Source organism: Xenopus laevis, chromosome 3L (assembly GCF_017654675.1).
Source record: "Xenopus laevis strain J_2021 chromosome 3L, Xenopus_laevis_v10.1, whole genome shotgun sequence".
Taxonomy (NCBI): Eukaryota; Metazoa; Chordata; class Amphibia; order Anura; family Pipidae; genus Xenopus; species Xenopus laevis.
The window spans coordinates 19470916-19485148 of NC_054375.1; the positions used below are offsets into that span (position 1 = coordinate 19470916).

The following is a 14233-nucleotide window of genomic DNA, read 5'->3' on the forward strand; positions in this document are numbered from 1 at the left end:
GAGAAGTACAATATTCTGGAATGGCCCTCACAGTCCATGAGATGATTTGAAGCTGGCTTTCCATGCTCGGCAGCCATCAAATTTAACTGAACTGAAGTGATTTTGTATGGACGAATGGTCAAACATACCGCCATCCAGAATCCAGAAACTCATCAAAGGCTATAGGAGGTGTCTAAAGGCTGTTACATTTGCAAGTATTGATGTAATATCTCTGTTAGGGTGCCCAAATGTATGCACCGGTCTAATTTTATTATGTATATTGCATATTTTCTGTTAATCCCAATAAACTTTATGTCACTGCTGAAATACTACCGTTTCCATAAGGCATGTTATATATTAAAAGGAAGTTGCTACTCAGCCAATGATAAACAAAACTCCAAAGAATTAAGAGGGGATCCCAAAAACCAAATATGACTGTAAACCACCCTGGGGGAGGTATAGGGAGCCCAGTGGGACATTGACTTATACTGTATATGTTTATGACGAAATTTCTTGTTCCCATAGTTTATGGGGGCCCTAAAATGAATGACAACTATAGGGTTTATAGATTTATTCAGTAATCATTTAAATACATAATACACTTTTTCCTCCATTGCCTCTGCAAAGGTGCCAGGGATTCTGCAGTCAGAACAATTTAGAAATGTACAGTACATTGTAATCAGCCATTTACTGAGATTGTAAGCACTTTTAAAACTGTATCACTTTTTGTAAAACTACAGTGCTTATGCATGGTTATGCCCTGCATATGACTTGCATTAACCAGGCTGCCTTTGTCTTCAACACAAGCGGCAATGTTGTAAAAGGTGCAAAGTTTGCACCAGGTCTAGTAATCCATAGCAACCAATGAGTTGTTTGTTTTTCAACAACTTATAACTTATGGTAAATGCTTGCTGCTGATTGGTTGCTATGGGTGAGTAGACCGGTGCAACTTTCAGTAAATGGCCACATTAATGCTTTTTTCCCAGTATTATTATGTCCCTCTGCATCTACCATCAGCTTGATTGAGATCGGTAGAAGATCTCAATCTTCTACCTGAAAGTGTGAACATAACCCTCAGCCTTTATTTCTCTTCCTCCTTTTGCTTTGTCCCAGAGAACACAAACTTGTGCATGGCACGGACATACTCGGAACCCCCTGCACAGGAGAGTTTCAGCTTTATCAGCGGCATGAAAAACTGGGTGGTAAAGTATCTGAGCGATGGGGTTGGAGCCTCAATGGCTTCCAGGAACACCTAGAAAATAAGAAAAAAATGAAAAAACTCAGTTAATAGTTGTGTTGCTGCAAATGCTCCTCTTTCATATTTTTAAAGTTTGCGGAGCTCTTTGGGGGCAGAGTGACGGCCAATTCGTGTTTTGGGGAGCATGCCTATTTGCTTTCTTTCCTGGAAGCCTTGCTTGAGGATGAGATTAAGGGTCTGGCCACACAGGCAGATTAGGGGAGATTAGTCGCCAGGCGACAAATCTCCTCTTCTTCACGGCGACTAATCTCCCCGATGTGCCTTTCCCTGCCTTCAGCCTGCTAAAATGAAAATCGCCTGGGGGCAGGCACTCCCCGAATCTGCCCATGCCCCTTAGGGTGAAGACATAGAGCTACTAGTAGCAGCTACTTGTCATTGCTACAAAAATAGATAGAATAATTTCCTGATAACTCTCTACACATTTTTAAAGGAGAAGATTCTCATCATTGTCAATGGCAGGGTATTTTCTGGCATTTTGTAGCTGTGACAAGTAGCTGCTACGAGTAGCTCTGTGTGTCTTCGCCCTTAAAGTATACATTAATTTAGATACTCTATTCTAGTCTCTGTTGACTAATATGACAGTGTTTTCATATACAGGTACATCTGTTATCTGGAAACCCATTATCCAGAAAGCTCCGAATTACAGGAAAGCCATGTACCAGCACAGACTCTATTTTAATCAAATACTGTATCTCAGATTTTTTTAAAAAAAGCTGTTCTCTGTAATAATAAAACAGTACCTTCTACTTGATCCTAACTAAGATATAATTCAAACTTATTGGTGGCAAAACAATCCTATTTTGTTTTGTAGAGGAGATGCATGTATGTCCAAATTACAGAAAGATTCCTTATCTAGAAAACCCCAGGTAACAAGCATTCTGGATAACAGGTCCCTTACCCAGGGGCACTGCACCAATGAGGCAAGTTGAAAAACTTGACTTCACCACAGCACCAACCAGGTTAATAGGGGGCTGCAAAAAACACTCCTGGGGATGAATTTCTGTTTTTTAAATGGAAATTCAGATTTCTCCTTGGACCCCCTCCAGGAAAAGGTAGGTGCTGGGGGTGGGAGGGGGGGCAGCATTGCCTCAGATGGCTCCTGCATTTGAAACAGCACTGCCCTTACCTCTATCTATAACAATGTTATTAACTATAGTCTTAAACCAATGTTGCACATCAAATGGCAACTTGAACTAAATAGAGAGAAAACCAACAATTTAATGCAAGTTCTGATTATTTTGGTTTGGAAACTATCCATCAAGTTCAGCCCTCTACTGTCCCCCACAGCATCAGTGACCAGTGTTAGGGGAGAAAAAACTCTTGCAGATTGTTTTGAAGCTGCTACCACTCTTAGGGAGCACTGGCCTCTGGAAGGCTTTCCGTGTCCTTTACGGTCATTCCTTAATGTCGAAACTCATGCAATTCATAATTTGAGGTCTTCCATATAACAGTAACTTTGTCCTTTTTACCAATATGTACCATTGCCAAACCCTGTCACCCATAAGACAGCAAGCAGGCAAAATATTAATCCTGCCTTCCCAAATACCAGTGTATTGTGGGAGAAATATGAAGTTCAGTTTCTAAAGCTGGTATGAAAAAGAAATGGGGTGAATCTAAGAAAACCTGGCACCCAGCCTACCTTAAAGGATCAATAGCTACCTTTGCACACCATCATCCTTTTCATATAATACAACCCACTACAGGTGCAGGACCTGTTATCCAGAATGTATGGGGCCTGGGGTTTTCCTGTAATTTCAAACTCCATACCTTAAGTATACTAAAAAAGTTGCTTAAATATTAAAGTCAATAGGATTGTTTTGCCTCTAATAAGGATTAATTATATCTTAGCTTGGATAGAGTACAAGGTACTTGTATTACAGAGAAAAAGGAATTTATTTCTAAAAATTGGAATTATCTAATTAAATTGAGTCTGGAGCTTAGATAACTGGTCCCATACCTTTTCACAGAAAAAGATAGAATGTCTTGTCTTGCAATAAGGGTGACAATATCGTTTAAAGGGGCAGTATTAATAAAAGCACAAAAGGTGAATTCTAGAAGTGGCCTAAGGACAGAATAAGATGAACAAAGTATATACAGAAGATGAGAAAGAATTGATTAGCTTTGCAGAGACAAATAAGAGTAAAGAATCTTTTAATTTACAGGGGTGAAAACAAGGCTACACCCCTACAAAATAGAACAATTTTGCTAAGGGTAATGCAGTGTTATTGCAGGACAATGAAAACCTGTCATTTAGAAGAAATAATTTCACTGTGAGATTCTGGGAGGCCAAGGCAGGGGGATGCATATGAAGAATGGGCACAGGAACTTTGTCAAAGACTGCAAGGATGAGTAAAGAAATTCTGAGAGAAAGAAAAATCAGATAAAGGTTAAACCTGCAGGATCTCTTCTGTGTCCTGTGCCACATCTTGGAAGATTGACTGGCAGTGCTGCAGGTACTGGTCATACAGTAAGCGCGTGTCACTATCCACTTCCTGCAGACAACTGTCGCTCGTGTCCACGCTGTGCAGGTTATTCATGAAGTTGGTGCTCACAGGGCCGCACTCAATCAGACTGACACTTTATTAAGAAATTCAATATCAGGATCACATTTACGCTGCCCTTCAGTGTACAGCCTGAAGATACATCAGCTTAAGAAAGAAGCACCCTGCAAAGCACTTGTAGAATTTCAGCATGGAAAGCACTTAAAGGGATGGTCTGCCTTAAAATTTTATTAAATTTATGAAAATATGAGTTTACAGCTTATTATTATTTTCATTCCTATGGGATTTTTAGAAGTGTATTTATCAAATGGCGAGTTCTAACTTTCACCCATTGATAAATACAATTCCAAAAATCCCATAGAAATGAATAGAATGTGGATGAGTTTTTATTTATTAGCCTCTAAACTCACATTTTAATAAATCTGCCCCTAAATTAGTATGTTATAGAATGGCTAAAACTAAGCAACTATTTAATTGGCCTTTATTTTTTTTATAGTTTTTGAATTATTTTCGTTCTTTTGCCTTTTTCAAGCTTTTCAAAATCCATTCGAAAAAAACAAATACTCTGTAAAGCTACACATTTATTGTTATTTCTACTTTTTATTATTCATATTTCTATTCAGGCACTCTCCTATTTAAATTCTAGTCCCTCATTCAAATCAATAGCTAGAGTACCTTGGACCCTAGCAAGCAAATTGCTGAAATGGCAAACTGGAAAGCTGCTGAATAAAAAGCTAAATAACTCAAAAAACAAAAATAATAAAAAATGAAAACCAACAGCAAATTGTTTCAAAACATCACTGTTTACATCATACTTAAAGTTTATTTAAAGGTGAACAACCCCTTTAAGCTGCACCCACTGCTCTGCTAGGTGGCTGCCCAAGGAGGCAGGGTTACATTTTAGCCTGTGCAGAATATCTGAGCTTCCAGAAATGTTCACAGGTTTGTGTCTTCCGAGGTCCAAAGAACCTTTGGCAGGAGATTGGTAGATAGCAGTTTATGTGTTGCCCTGCATTTATAATCCAGGTTTTAACGTGTTTTGTGCAGCCTTGCTGTCTGTGTGAACTCCTCCAAACAACATTGCTGACCAACCAACTGAAATCCTGGCTTCTAAAGTGATATCCATAGTTTTCCCTTGGTGAGAATGTTCTCAAATCCCTCAACCAACTGTTTAGCTGCATTGTAGTATACTGGAACCCCATTATGCACAGGGCTAAAAACAAGTGCATACACTGTACATACTCACTGTATATTGAAATGCTGTAGTGCGATGGCAAGGCTTTCACACAACCCTTCCACTGCAAATTTGCTGGCACAGTAGATATCATTGAAAGGTATACCTGTTGATATAACAGTATAATACCAACACATTATTTCACTGTTTCTTAACTACTTGGTGAGAATGGTAAAAAAGATAAGAAAAAATTGAATGTAGTGGTGATAGAGGGAAAAGGAGGCCTGAAAACAAGTACAGAAGAAATAGAAAGGAGCAGGAGATATGATATAAAGCTTAAAATTTGTAGAAGTGAACGAGATTATTAAATAAAAAGAAAGAAGGGGTAGGTGGAAATGCAGAGGGGACGGAACTAGGGATAAGCAGAAGAGACCTTTGCCTAGGGCGCAATGGCGGGAGGGTGCCAGGTATGTAGCTCTTCTGCCTACCCTTAGTTCCGTTCTAGCCTTTGAGGAGAAAGACGGTGCATAAAGGGGCGAACAGCAGTAAAAATAAGTAAGTGCTGGCATAAAGGGGGATCGAGTCTGGCCATTTCCAAATTACAAAGTATGCCTTGTACCTTGCAGCCCACCAACACTGCTGGAAATGATGACTCTGCCAGATTTCCGCTGTTTCATCCCAGGAAGGAAAGCTTGAATGGTGCTGATGGTCCCAAATAGGTTGACATCAAATAGTTTTTTCATGGATTCGTAAGAGTGACACTCAAGAGGGCCCATCAAACCGACACCAGCGTTGCATACTGTGAGAGATCAGGAGAAAAACAAAAAGGGATTTACATATAGCTAAAGATAGGGAGATAACATGAAAAAGAAAGACATGTGGATGGAATGCTGTAATAACAGAAATGAATGGAAAACCCATTATTCAATTTATTATTTTTAAAAAATTCCACTGATAAACTGATAAAATAGCTTGAATGTTAAAATGCACCTACTACTGAAGAAGCTAGCCAGGTTTTAGATTGTTTTCAAAAACATTTTTAAATTTTATTTCAGTTGATAAATTGATTAATATTAAAATTCACACTTTTTTTCTGCAATTTTCAATTTCAAATTGTGGCAGAAACTTTCCTTCAAATTTAAATAAATCTGCCCCTTAGAAAAGACAATGCACAGTTTGGCCTTGAATTTAGATTTAATTTTGGCAGTTGTTCAAATCACACACAGCAAATGTTCTCACAAGACCCACCTAGAATATCTACTCGCTGCTCTTTTATCTTCTTGGTAGTGGAAACCACAGACTGCTGGTCTGTCACATCCATCTGTAGAATTTCAAAGGTGTCAGCATGGCAGTCTTTGACGCACTCCATTAAGTTCTCCTTTTTAGATAAGTCCCGCATAGTGGCATACACTAGAGAAAAGAAACAAAGTAAAATTACATTTAACTCTTTGGCCAAAGTCCATACTAGACACTGGACTTAGATTCAACTAAAGCATCTCATCTGTTATCTGTGGGAAATCTGAAGAACCATAATATAGCGTCCAGCGCAGAACCAATTTTTGAGATTTGGACCTGACATGAATCCACAACACGTGGATCTGTAAACCACATTTTAACCCGTTTGGACCCGCTACATGATCCGAACCCCAACTTCCTTATCAGCAACCCACTGACCACCGTTAAACAAGAAGTGCTGTTGCTGCACACCAGAAGTGACATTTTAAGAAGTAGGGAGGGGCAGAAACATGTTTTAAGGTTTAAAATATAGATAATATAGATAATATAATAAATATAGATAAGACCCACAACCTGACCCTTGATCCGCAGACCCCCATTTATACCCACACCCGAAAATCTCAGCCACAACTTGTAGGGTACACTCTTATTTTTGCAGGTACAGTATTTGTTAGTAAGGCACTGCTTATGCAAATTGTACTATAGCATTGTTTTGTGTCCCCTCAACTAGCTAAAATTATATATATTATATATATATATATATATATATATATATATATATATATATATATATATACATATATATTATATATATAATATATTATTTCAAATGTATTGGCTAGCTTTACTTTCCATTTGTCTTCCTTGGTATACAAGGGCATAAACTGATGGGGTTTTGGCTGTGCATGAAGAATACATCTGCCAGCGTGTGAAAGTGTGCATCATGAATGCTCAGAAACAGATGCAAATAGCATGATTTAAAGGGGTTGCGCACCTTTAAATGAACTTTTAGTATGATGTAAAGAGTGATATTTTGATACAATTTTCTATTGGGTAATTTGGACCCTAGTTACTAGATTGTTTAAGATGCAAATTGAAGAGCTGCTGAATAAAAAGCTAAATAAAAAAAGCTAAAAACCTTCAATAATAAAAAATGAAAACCAATTGCAAATTGTCTCAGAATGTCACTCTCTACATCATACTAAAAGTTATCTCAAAGGTGAACAACCCCTTTAAAGCAAACATGATCCACAACATACAATATAGGAAAAAAAGACAAAATTATATAATAACCTACATTACCCTACATTAAATCCTTTTATTTGTCTTTTTCACATCAAATTAATTTTCTGTAAATTTGTCTCTTTTCCAGAAATTGTTCTCCACCTCAGACTCAGTTCTATACACAATTCTTATGGTCCACTTTGACACAACACTGCTGCTCATGCATTTTACCAAATATCTGTCTGATACCTCCCAAATCAGCAGCTCTTTATCCACTAGTGTGTAGGACAGCTCTCTTTCCCACAATTCACTGGCACCCCCTATCCATATTTCAATCCCTTTTCTTTGTGTAATTTTATTAGAGAGTATTAAAAACATTGTCAGACTGGGCCACCAGGACACTGGGAAAAGATTCTCCCCACCAATCACAGGAAAGTTAAGGAGGTAAAAGGTATAGAGCTATGCTGTGAGGAGGGCCCTTAAATTGACAAGAAGAACCCTTTAATCACAGACCTGGACGCCCCAGTGCAACCCTGATTACAAGTAAAACTTTTAAGGGTGTAACATGCAGCTATATCATCCAGCATTTCCTATATCACTTAAAGGAAAACTATACCCTCAAAATGAACACTTAAGCAACAGATAGTTCATATCATATTAAGTGGCATATGAAAGAATCTTACCAAACTGGAATATATATTTAAGTAAATATTGCCCTTTTACATCTCTTGCCTTGAGCCACCATTTCGTGATGATCTCTGTGCTGTCTCAGAGATCACCTGACCAGAAATACTTCAACTCTAACTGTAACAGGAAGAAGTGTGGAAGCAAAAGACACAACTCTGTCTGTTAATTGGCTCATGTGACCTAACAAGTATAGTTTGTTGGTATGTTTGTGAGTACAGTGAATCCTACGATCCCAGGGGGCGGCCCTTATTTTTTAAAATGGCAATTTTCTATTTATGATTACCCAATGGCACATACTACTAGAAAAGTATATTATTATGAAAATGGTTTATTTACATGAAGCAGGATTTTACATATGAGCTGTTTTATACAATATCTTTTTATAGAGACCTACATTATTTGGGGGGTATAGTTTTCCTTTAAAAAACATATTAAAGATAATGCATACTGACACATTTTATGTATATTTATAAAAATGTATTATGAGCTTCAACTCATTGCCACCTTAATGAGTGGAATCATTTTGCTTGCTATCTCAGTGTTTATGTGTTTACACAAACACCTTGCTGTCTTTTTTCCATTTAAATTACACACTACTTGTTTGTGGGCTGGATTATATTAAAAGGCATCTAAACCTGAAAAAAAATAATTAGCGTATCCTTACTCAGAGTTGTCCTCAGAGCACTTTTGGAATTTTCATGAATTTTTTGTTTTAAGTGGTTTTTGGGATATTAGCAATTTTATATTGCTAACAGCAGACTTGGTTCAACTGCTCCTTTTAAAGGCCCAGAGTATCAGCTACCCTAAAACTGTCTATTCCCATATTCACTTAACCCTTGGTTTGTTCTTAGAAAAGCACCCAAATTTTGCATGAATTATTTTTTTGGGTTTAGATCCCCTTTAGAGCTGGATATTTTGTAATTGATGTGTATATATATATATATATATACACAAAGTTGCGCACGCAAACTCCACTGGACAGAACTGCACTGAGGGGTAAGTAAAGAGTTAGGGGCATTTAGCAAAGGTACCACCTAGGCTGGGGGAAGCAGGCAGGGGCGGTCTATGTAGGGTAGGGGATTTTAGTAGCAAAGGTTTGTTTCTGCTTTAAAGGGCAATTCACCATTCATTAACAGAAGACACTTTTAAACTTGTTTTACATTTTTCATACTTATTATACAGGTACTGAATCTGTTATCTGGAAACCCATTACATAAAGCTACAAATTACAGGAAGGCCATGTCCCATAGACTCCATTCTAAGTAAATCCAATATAATTTTTTTTTGTTTTTCTCTGTAATAATAAAACCTTGTACTTGACCCAAACAAAGATATAATTAATCCTTATCGCAGACAAAACAATCCTATTGGGCTTAATTAATAATAATAATATATATATATATATATATATATATATATATATATATATATATATATATATATACACACACACACACACACACACACAGAAGGTAAAATACAAATCAACTACCCTTTGTGGCTATAAGCTAGTGCTTTGTAGTGGATATATACTGGTTGCACTGCGATACATAGATAATTAGAAAGCATTTTGTATTAATTGATTGACATGGGGTTCTGCCTAGGAGCAAATTTGCCCAGTGCTTATAAATGACCCCCCACTTGTTCTGGATAATTTTGGTTCAGTAGATCAACAGGTTGCATGGAGAATATAGAACCCTTCTCAGCTTGGATAACAATTTAGTCCACTTTTAACAAAAAAGATAACAGTAGTATGTCTTTCATTTCCCAGGAACATCTTAGTACTGGGGTTTTTCTGAACAAAGATTTTTAGTGAAGCAGTATTCAGCTGTATTTTATGTGAAAAACTGGCTGTGCAAACAATTGCGTACCCTTGCAATTTTGCTAATTTAAATGAATGTAACTGCTCAATAATTGGTTGGATTAGCTCATTAAGCCTTGAACTTCACAGAAAATGTATTTAAGGTGGCCAATTCAAGTTATGCTTCTGTTTGACTCTCCTCTGAAGAGTGACAGCATGGGACCCTCAAAGCAACTCTCAAAAGATGTGAAAACAAAGATTGTTCAATATCAAGGTTTAGGGGAAGGCTACAAAAAGCTATCTCAGAGGTTTCAACTGTAAGGAAGGTAATCAGGAAATCAAAGGCCACAGGCACAATTGCTGTAAAATCCAGGTCTGGCAGGCCAAGAAAAATACAGGAGCGGCATATGCAGAGGATTGTGAGAATGGTTACAGACAACCCAAAGATCACCTCCAATTTGCACAAAGAACATCTGTATGGCAGGTTGATGAGAAAAAAGCCCTTTCTGCTCTCACGATCAAACAGAGTCGCATGTTGTATGCAAGAAATTATTTAGACAAGCCACAGTCCTTTTGGAACAAAGTGCTTTGGACTGATGAGACAAAAATTTAATTATTTGATCATAACACAAAGTGCTTTGCACGGTGGAAGAAGAACACCACATTCCAAGAAAACCACCTGCTACCTACTTTCGAATTTGGTGGGGGTTCCATCATGTTGTGGGGCTTTGTGGCTCCTTCAGGTACTGGGGTCAGATGAATTGAATCCAATATCAACAAATTCTTAAGGATAATGTTCAAGCATCAGTCACAAAGTTTAAGTTACGCAGGGGTTGGATATTCCAACAAGACAATGACTCTAAACACACTTCAACATCTACAAAGGCATTTATGCAGAGTGAGAAGTACAATATTCTGGAATGGCCCTCCCAGTCCCCCGACTTGAATAAGATCGAAAATCTATGGGATGATTTGAAGCAGGCTGTCCATGCTCGGCAGCCATCAAATTTTACTGAACTGGAGAGACTTTGTATGGATGAATGGTCAAACATAACGCCATCCAGACACTCATCAAAGGCTATAGGAGGCGTCTAGAGGCTGTCATATTGTGCAAAATGAGGCTCAACTAAATATTAATGTAATATCTCTGTTGGGGTGCCCAAATGCACCTGCACCTGTCTTATTTTGTTATGATGCATATTGCATATTTTCTGTTAATCCAATAAACTTAATGTCACTGCTGAAATACTACAGTTTCCATAAGGCATGTTATATATTAAAAGGAAGTTGCTACTTTGAAAGCTCAGCCAATGATAAACAAAACTCCGAAGAATTAAGAGGGGTTCCCAAACTTTTTCATATGACTGTACATGATTATTCTTACCTTTAAACCTTTGGCAGGTGTCAGAGGCCAGAAGTACTGCTAGACCCAGTCCAATTCCAGAAGAACACCCTGTTATAAGAACCACTCTCTTCTCCATCTTCACTACTAATGGGAGCCTTTAAGCAATAGTGAGATGTTCTGTGTGTGGGAATCCAGAGCAGGAGTTAGAGATAATAACCTAAGTCTTGAAACCCTCCCAAGCTGGAATCGCTGATGTTTGGTCTATGATTTTGTAGCTCAAGGGTAACAGATGTTCCCTCCTCCATGCATCTCTCAGCTTGCTTGTGTGTACGATAGCTCTCCCGAAATGCAATTCAAATGTGCACACAAAAAGTGGCCACAATTTATCTCCAGATTTTCTGATAAAATAGAACAGTTCTCACATATACATGTGTAAATCGAAGCCAGTAGATTTTTCTTCCTGATTCATTTGTTCAGGGTAACTGTATAGTGTAACATTACATTATACAATTTATAACCAGTGACATTTGTAATTAATGGAATTGCAAAGTTGCTTATTACAACTGATCCAGAATTGTAGCACAGTAGACAGCACTCCAATTTATTTTCGTTAAAATTGCCTTTAATATTCACATCAGGGCAGCAAGAGAAGCAACGCTTTGAGTGGCACTCCACTCTATCAATTTATTAATTGATTTTATCAATGCTTGATAAAGAGTGGAGTGCCACTCGAAATGTTGCATCTCCTGCTGCCCTGACATTAAAGGCAATTTTAACAAAAAGGAATTGGAGTGCTGTCTACGGATATTTGTGCATTATGATAGAGCCCCTGTGAAAAGATGACGTGCACTCAACCCTACATATGGCTAAAAGTGTAAGTGCAGTTTGATTGCAATTGTTTGTCCCAACACTTTTTTTTTTTGTTTGTCCCAGAAGTCCCCAGTTCAAACCAGATACTGTGAACTACTCAACTATAAAAGCTGTATAATACGATCCTTCCAGATCGCGTCGGCAGCTTATTGGCAGCTTAAGGGCCAGCCCAACCAATATCTTTCTTGGGGTTTCCACATTTTTGGTATGCCCCTGTAGTTTGGCCTTTTACTGGGGATATTTATATCGGATCTCACTTATTTTTCTGCTTTTCACTAATTACCTGCTATAATTATAATAACTTTTTTTAATTATTTCAACACTTTTATAAGCATATAGTTGCCCCCATCATTTCAAGCAGTAATTTAGTTTGACAAAAAACTCATCCATCAAGTTCAACCAGCAAGTTTGGACTGGGCCATCCAGGCCTGTTATTGAAGGGCCCTCTTCCAGGTGCCTGTCATTCAACCTAGCCCCCCCCCATTAACTTCTTTCTCCTCTGCTGCTATATAGTTCCAGGGTGGGGAGAGTGGCTACGTTCTGGGCAGCAGGCTGAGATGCTGGGGACAACGAAGGCTGGAGTTCACAAGGGTGGCCTAGTGTGACCGGTGGCCAGATGATTAGATTGTTGCCTAATTTTGCCACTCCTGCCCTTGGCAAATAATCAGAACATACTGTGGGCCTCTCCTGAAGGAATTTCCATAGCTGCCTAATAAATAACTTGATTTTTGGCCAGACAGCCATTCGCAAGGCCATGCATGGAATAATAAGCTGCTGACTTTCGGCAACTTTTATCGTGCAGCTTAACTCTTTAAAACGCTGTAGAAGATGATGGCACTGTACAAATAATGTATAGAAATATTTGGTAAATATATGATATTTCAGTGAAACATTAGCAAAAATGTGCATGTTTCTTATAAACCTCCAACAACTAATTCCACAGAAATTCAAACGTGTTGTGTCTGGAACTATTCCAGAGTCTCTCACTGAACAAACAATAGCAAGTCCCAAGGCAAAAGAACTGACCTTGGTATTTCCATATCACCCCCCCCCCAAATAATTTATAAAGGCACACAACAGAAAAAGCTTTTTCCATTAAAAATACATTTAGATCTAAAATGTTGAACGTGATGGATGATTCTTTTCTTCAACATGTTACTATGTAAAATAAAAGATGTAAGTCTGAAATTTAGAAAACTTTCAGTTGACTCTCCAGTCGGGCAATAGAATGACTATCTGCCATATGCTGCCTGTGTGTGCCTAATCTGTCCACCCTACGCTGACCATGTTTGCCATACCCTGCCTGTGGGAGATGAACCTGTTGGGGGTTTGATAGCATTTGGAAATACTTGTTAGGTGTCCTTAAGGTGTTTAATCAAGTGCTGGGGGTTGCTATGTTATCCACAGTGGAGGAGAAGGCGGCATATGGATTTAAGGTTACATCTTAATATGACCACCATTTTTCACACGAGTGATAGGGAATATCCCTGCAGTGAGCAATATTTGGTTTTTTGCTGTGCTACCACCATAAATTTAGTTATTGTGTAAACATTTCTTGCGATAGCATGGGCGTGGTTTAAAGTGGGTGTGGTTTAAAGTTGACAGCATCTTAAAATGTTTTCAAAAACTGGCTTTAATTCTAATATTAACCTTATATCCCACAAACCAGCAGGCTAAACAGCAACACTTCATTCATGCAAATGTGTATTTATTGTGTAAAAGGAAACAATATATAAAGGTTCACAGAGAATGAAGTCCTGCTGTTGAGCTTTTTTTTTTTTTTTCTTCACCTGTAGAGGGTTCGTGTCTGAGTCTTGAACCATCTGCCATGTTATCATTGGCTAAAGAAAAAACCTTACTCAGAAAAGCAAATGAATTTAAATGCACAGACACATTACAATAAGCCCTCATAGTCACGGCCACTTACCTGCTAGCACTGAGGCACCATTTAACTGCATTAATTTAACTAAGTGTCAAAAGGTACATTATACCCAGTCAGAAAAGGAATCCTATTGCCTTTTACCTTATAGAGATGCATGCAAAAGTCAAGCCAACTAAATTTTTTCCTTTTTCTGTCTTGGGGGGGAAAAAAGAAAAAATTGAGGCAGCCTGTCCTTGGATCAGCCAGAACAGTGGTCCCTCAACCAGTGACTTGTAA

At 38.1% G+C, this 14233-nt stretch overlaps 1 protein-coding gene across 1 annotated transcript; it reads right to left on the minus strand.

Annotated features, from left to right (window-relative positions):
- Window positions 1-535: 535 nt before the first annotated feature.
- LOC108710804 (estradiol 17-beta-dehydrogenase 1) lies at window positions 536-11888 on the minus strand. The gene is made up of 6 exons (XM_018251967.2): window positions 11245-11888; window positions 6161-6322; window positions 5532-5711; window positions 4985-5078; window positions 3631-3814; window positions 536-1231 (listed from the first exon to the last, which is right to left on the minus strand). Exons 1-6 carry the CDS (start codon window positions 11339-11341, stop codon window positions 1061-1063), a joined length of 888 nt encoding a protein of 295 aa, XP_018107456.1. The 5' UTR covers window positions 11342-11888; the 3' UTR covers window positions 536-1060.
- Window positions 11889-14233: the final 2345 nt, after the last annotated feature.

What these genes read in the sequence shown, in the direction of transcription:
- LOC108710804 (XM_018251967.2), bottom strand. Translation starts at nt 11,341, where the DNA reads ATGGAGAAGAGAGTGGTTCTTATAACAGGGTGTTCTTCTGGAATTGGA. An exon ending in CACCTGCCAAAGGTTTAAAG is followed by an intron (nt 6,323 to 11,244) that starts GTAAGAATAATC and finishes TCTTTTCTCTAG; the next exon opens with TGTATGCCACTATGCGGGAC. An exon ending in GCAGCGAGTAGATATTCTAG is followed by an intron (nt 5,712 to 6,160) that starts GTGGGTCTTGTG and finishes GATCTCTCACAG; the next exon opens with TATGCAACGCTGGTGTCGGT.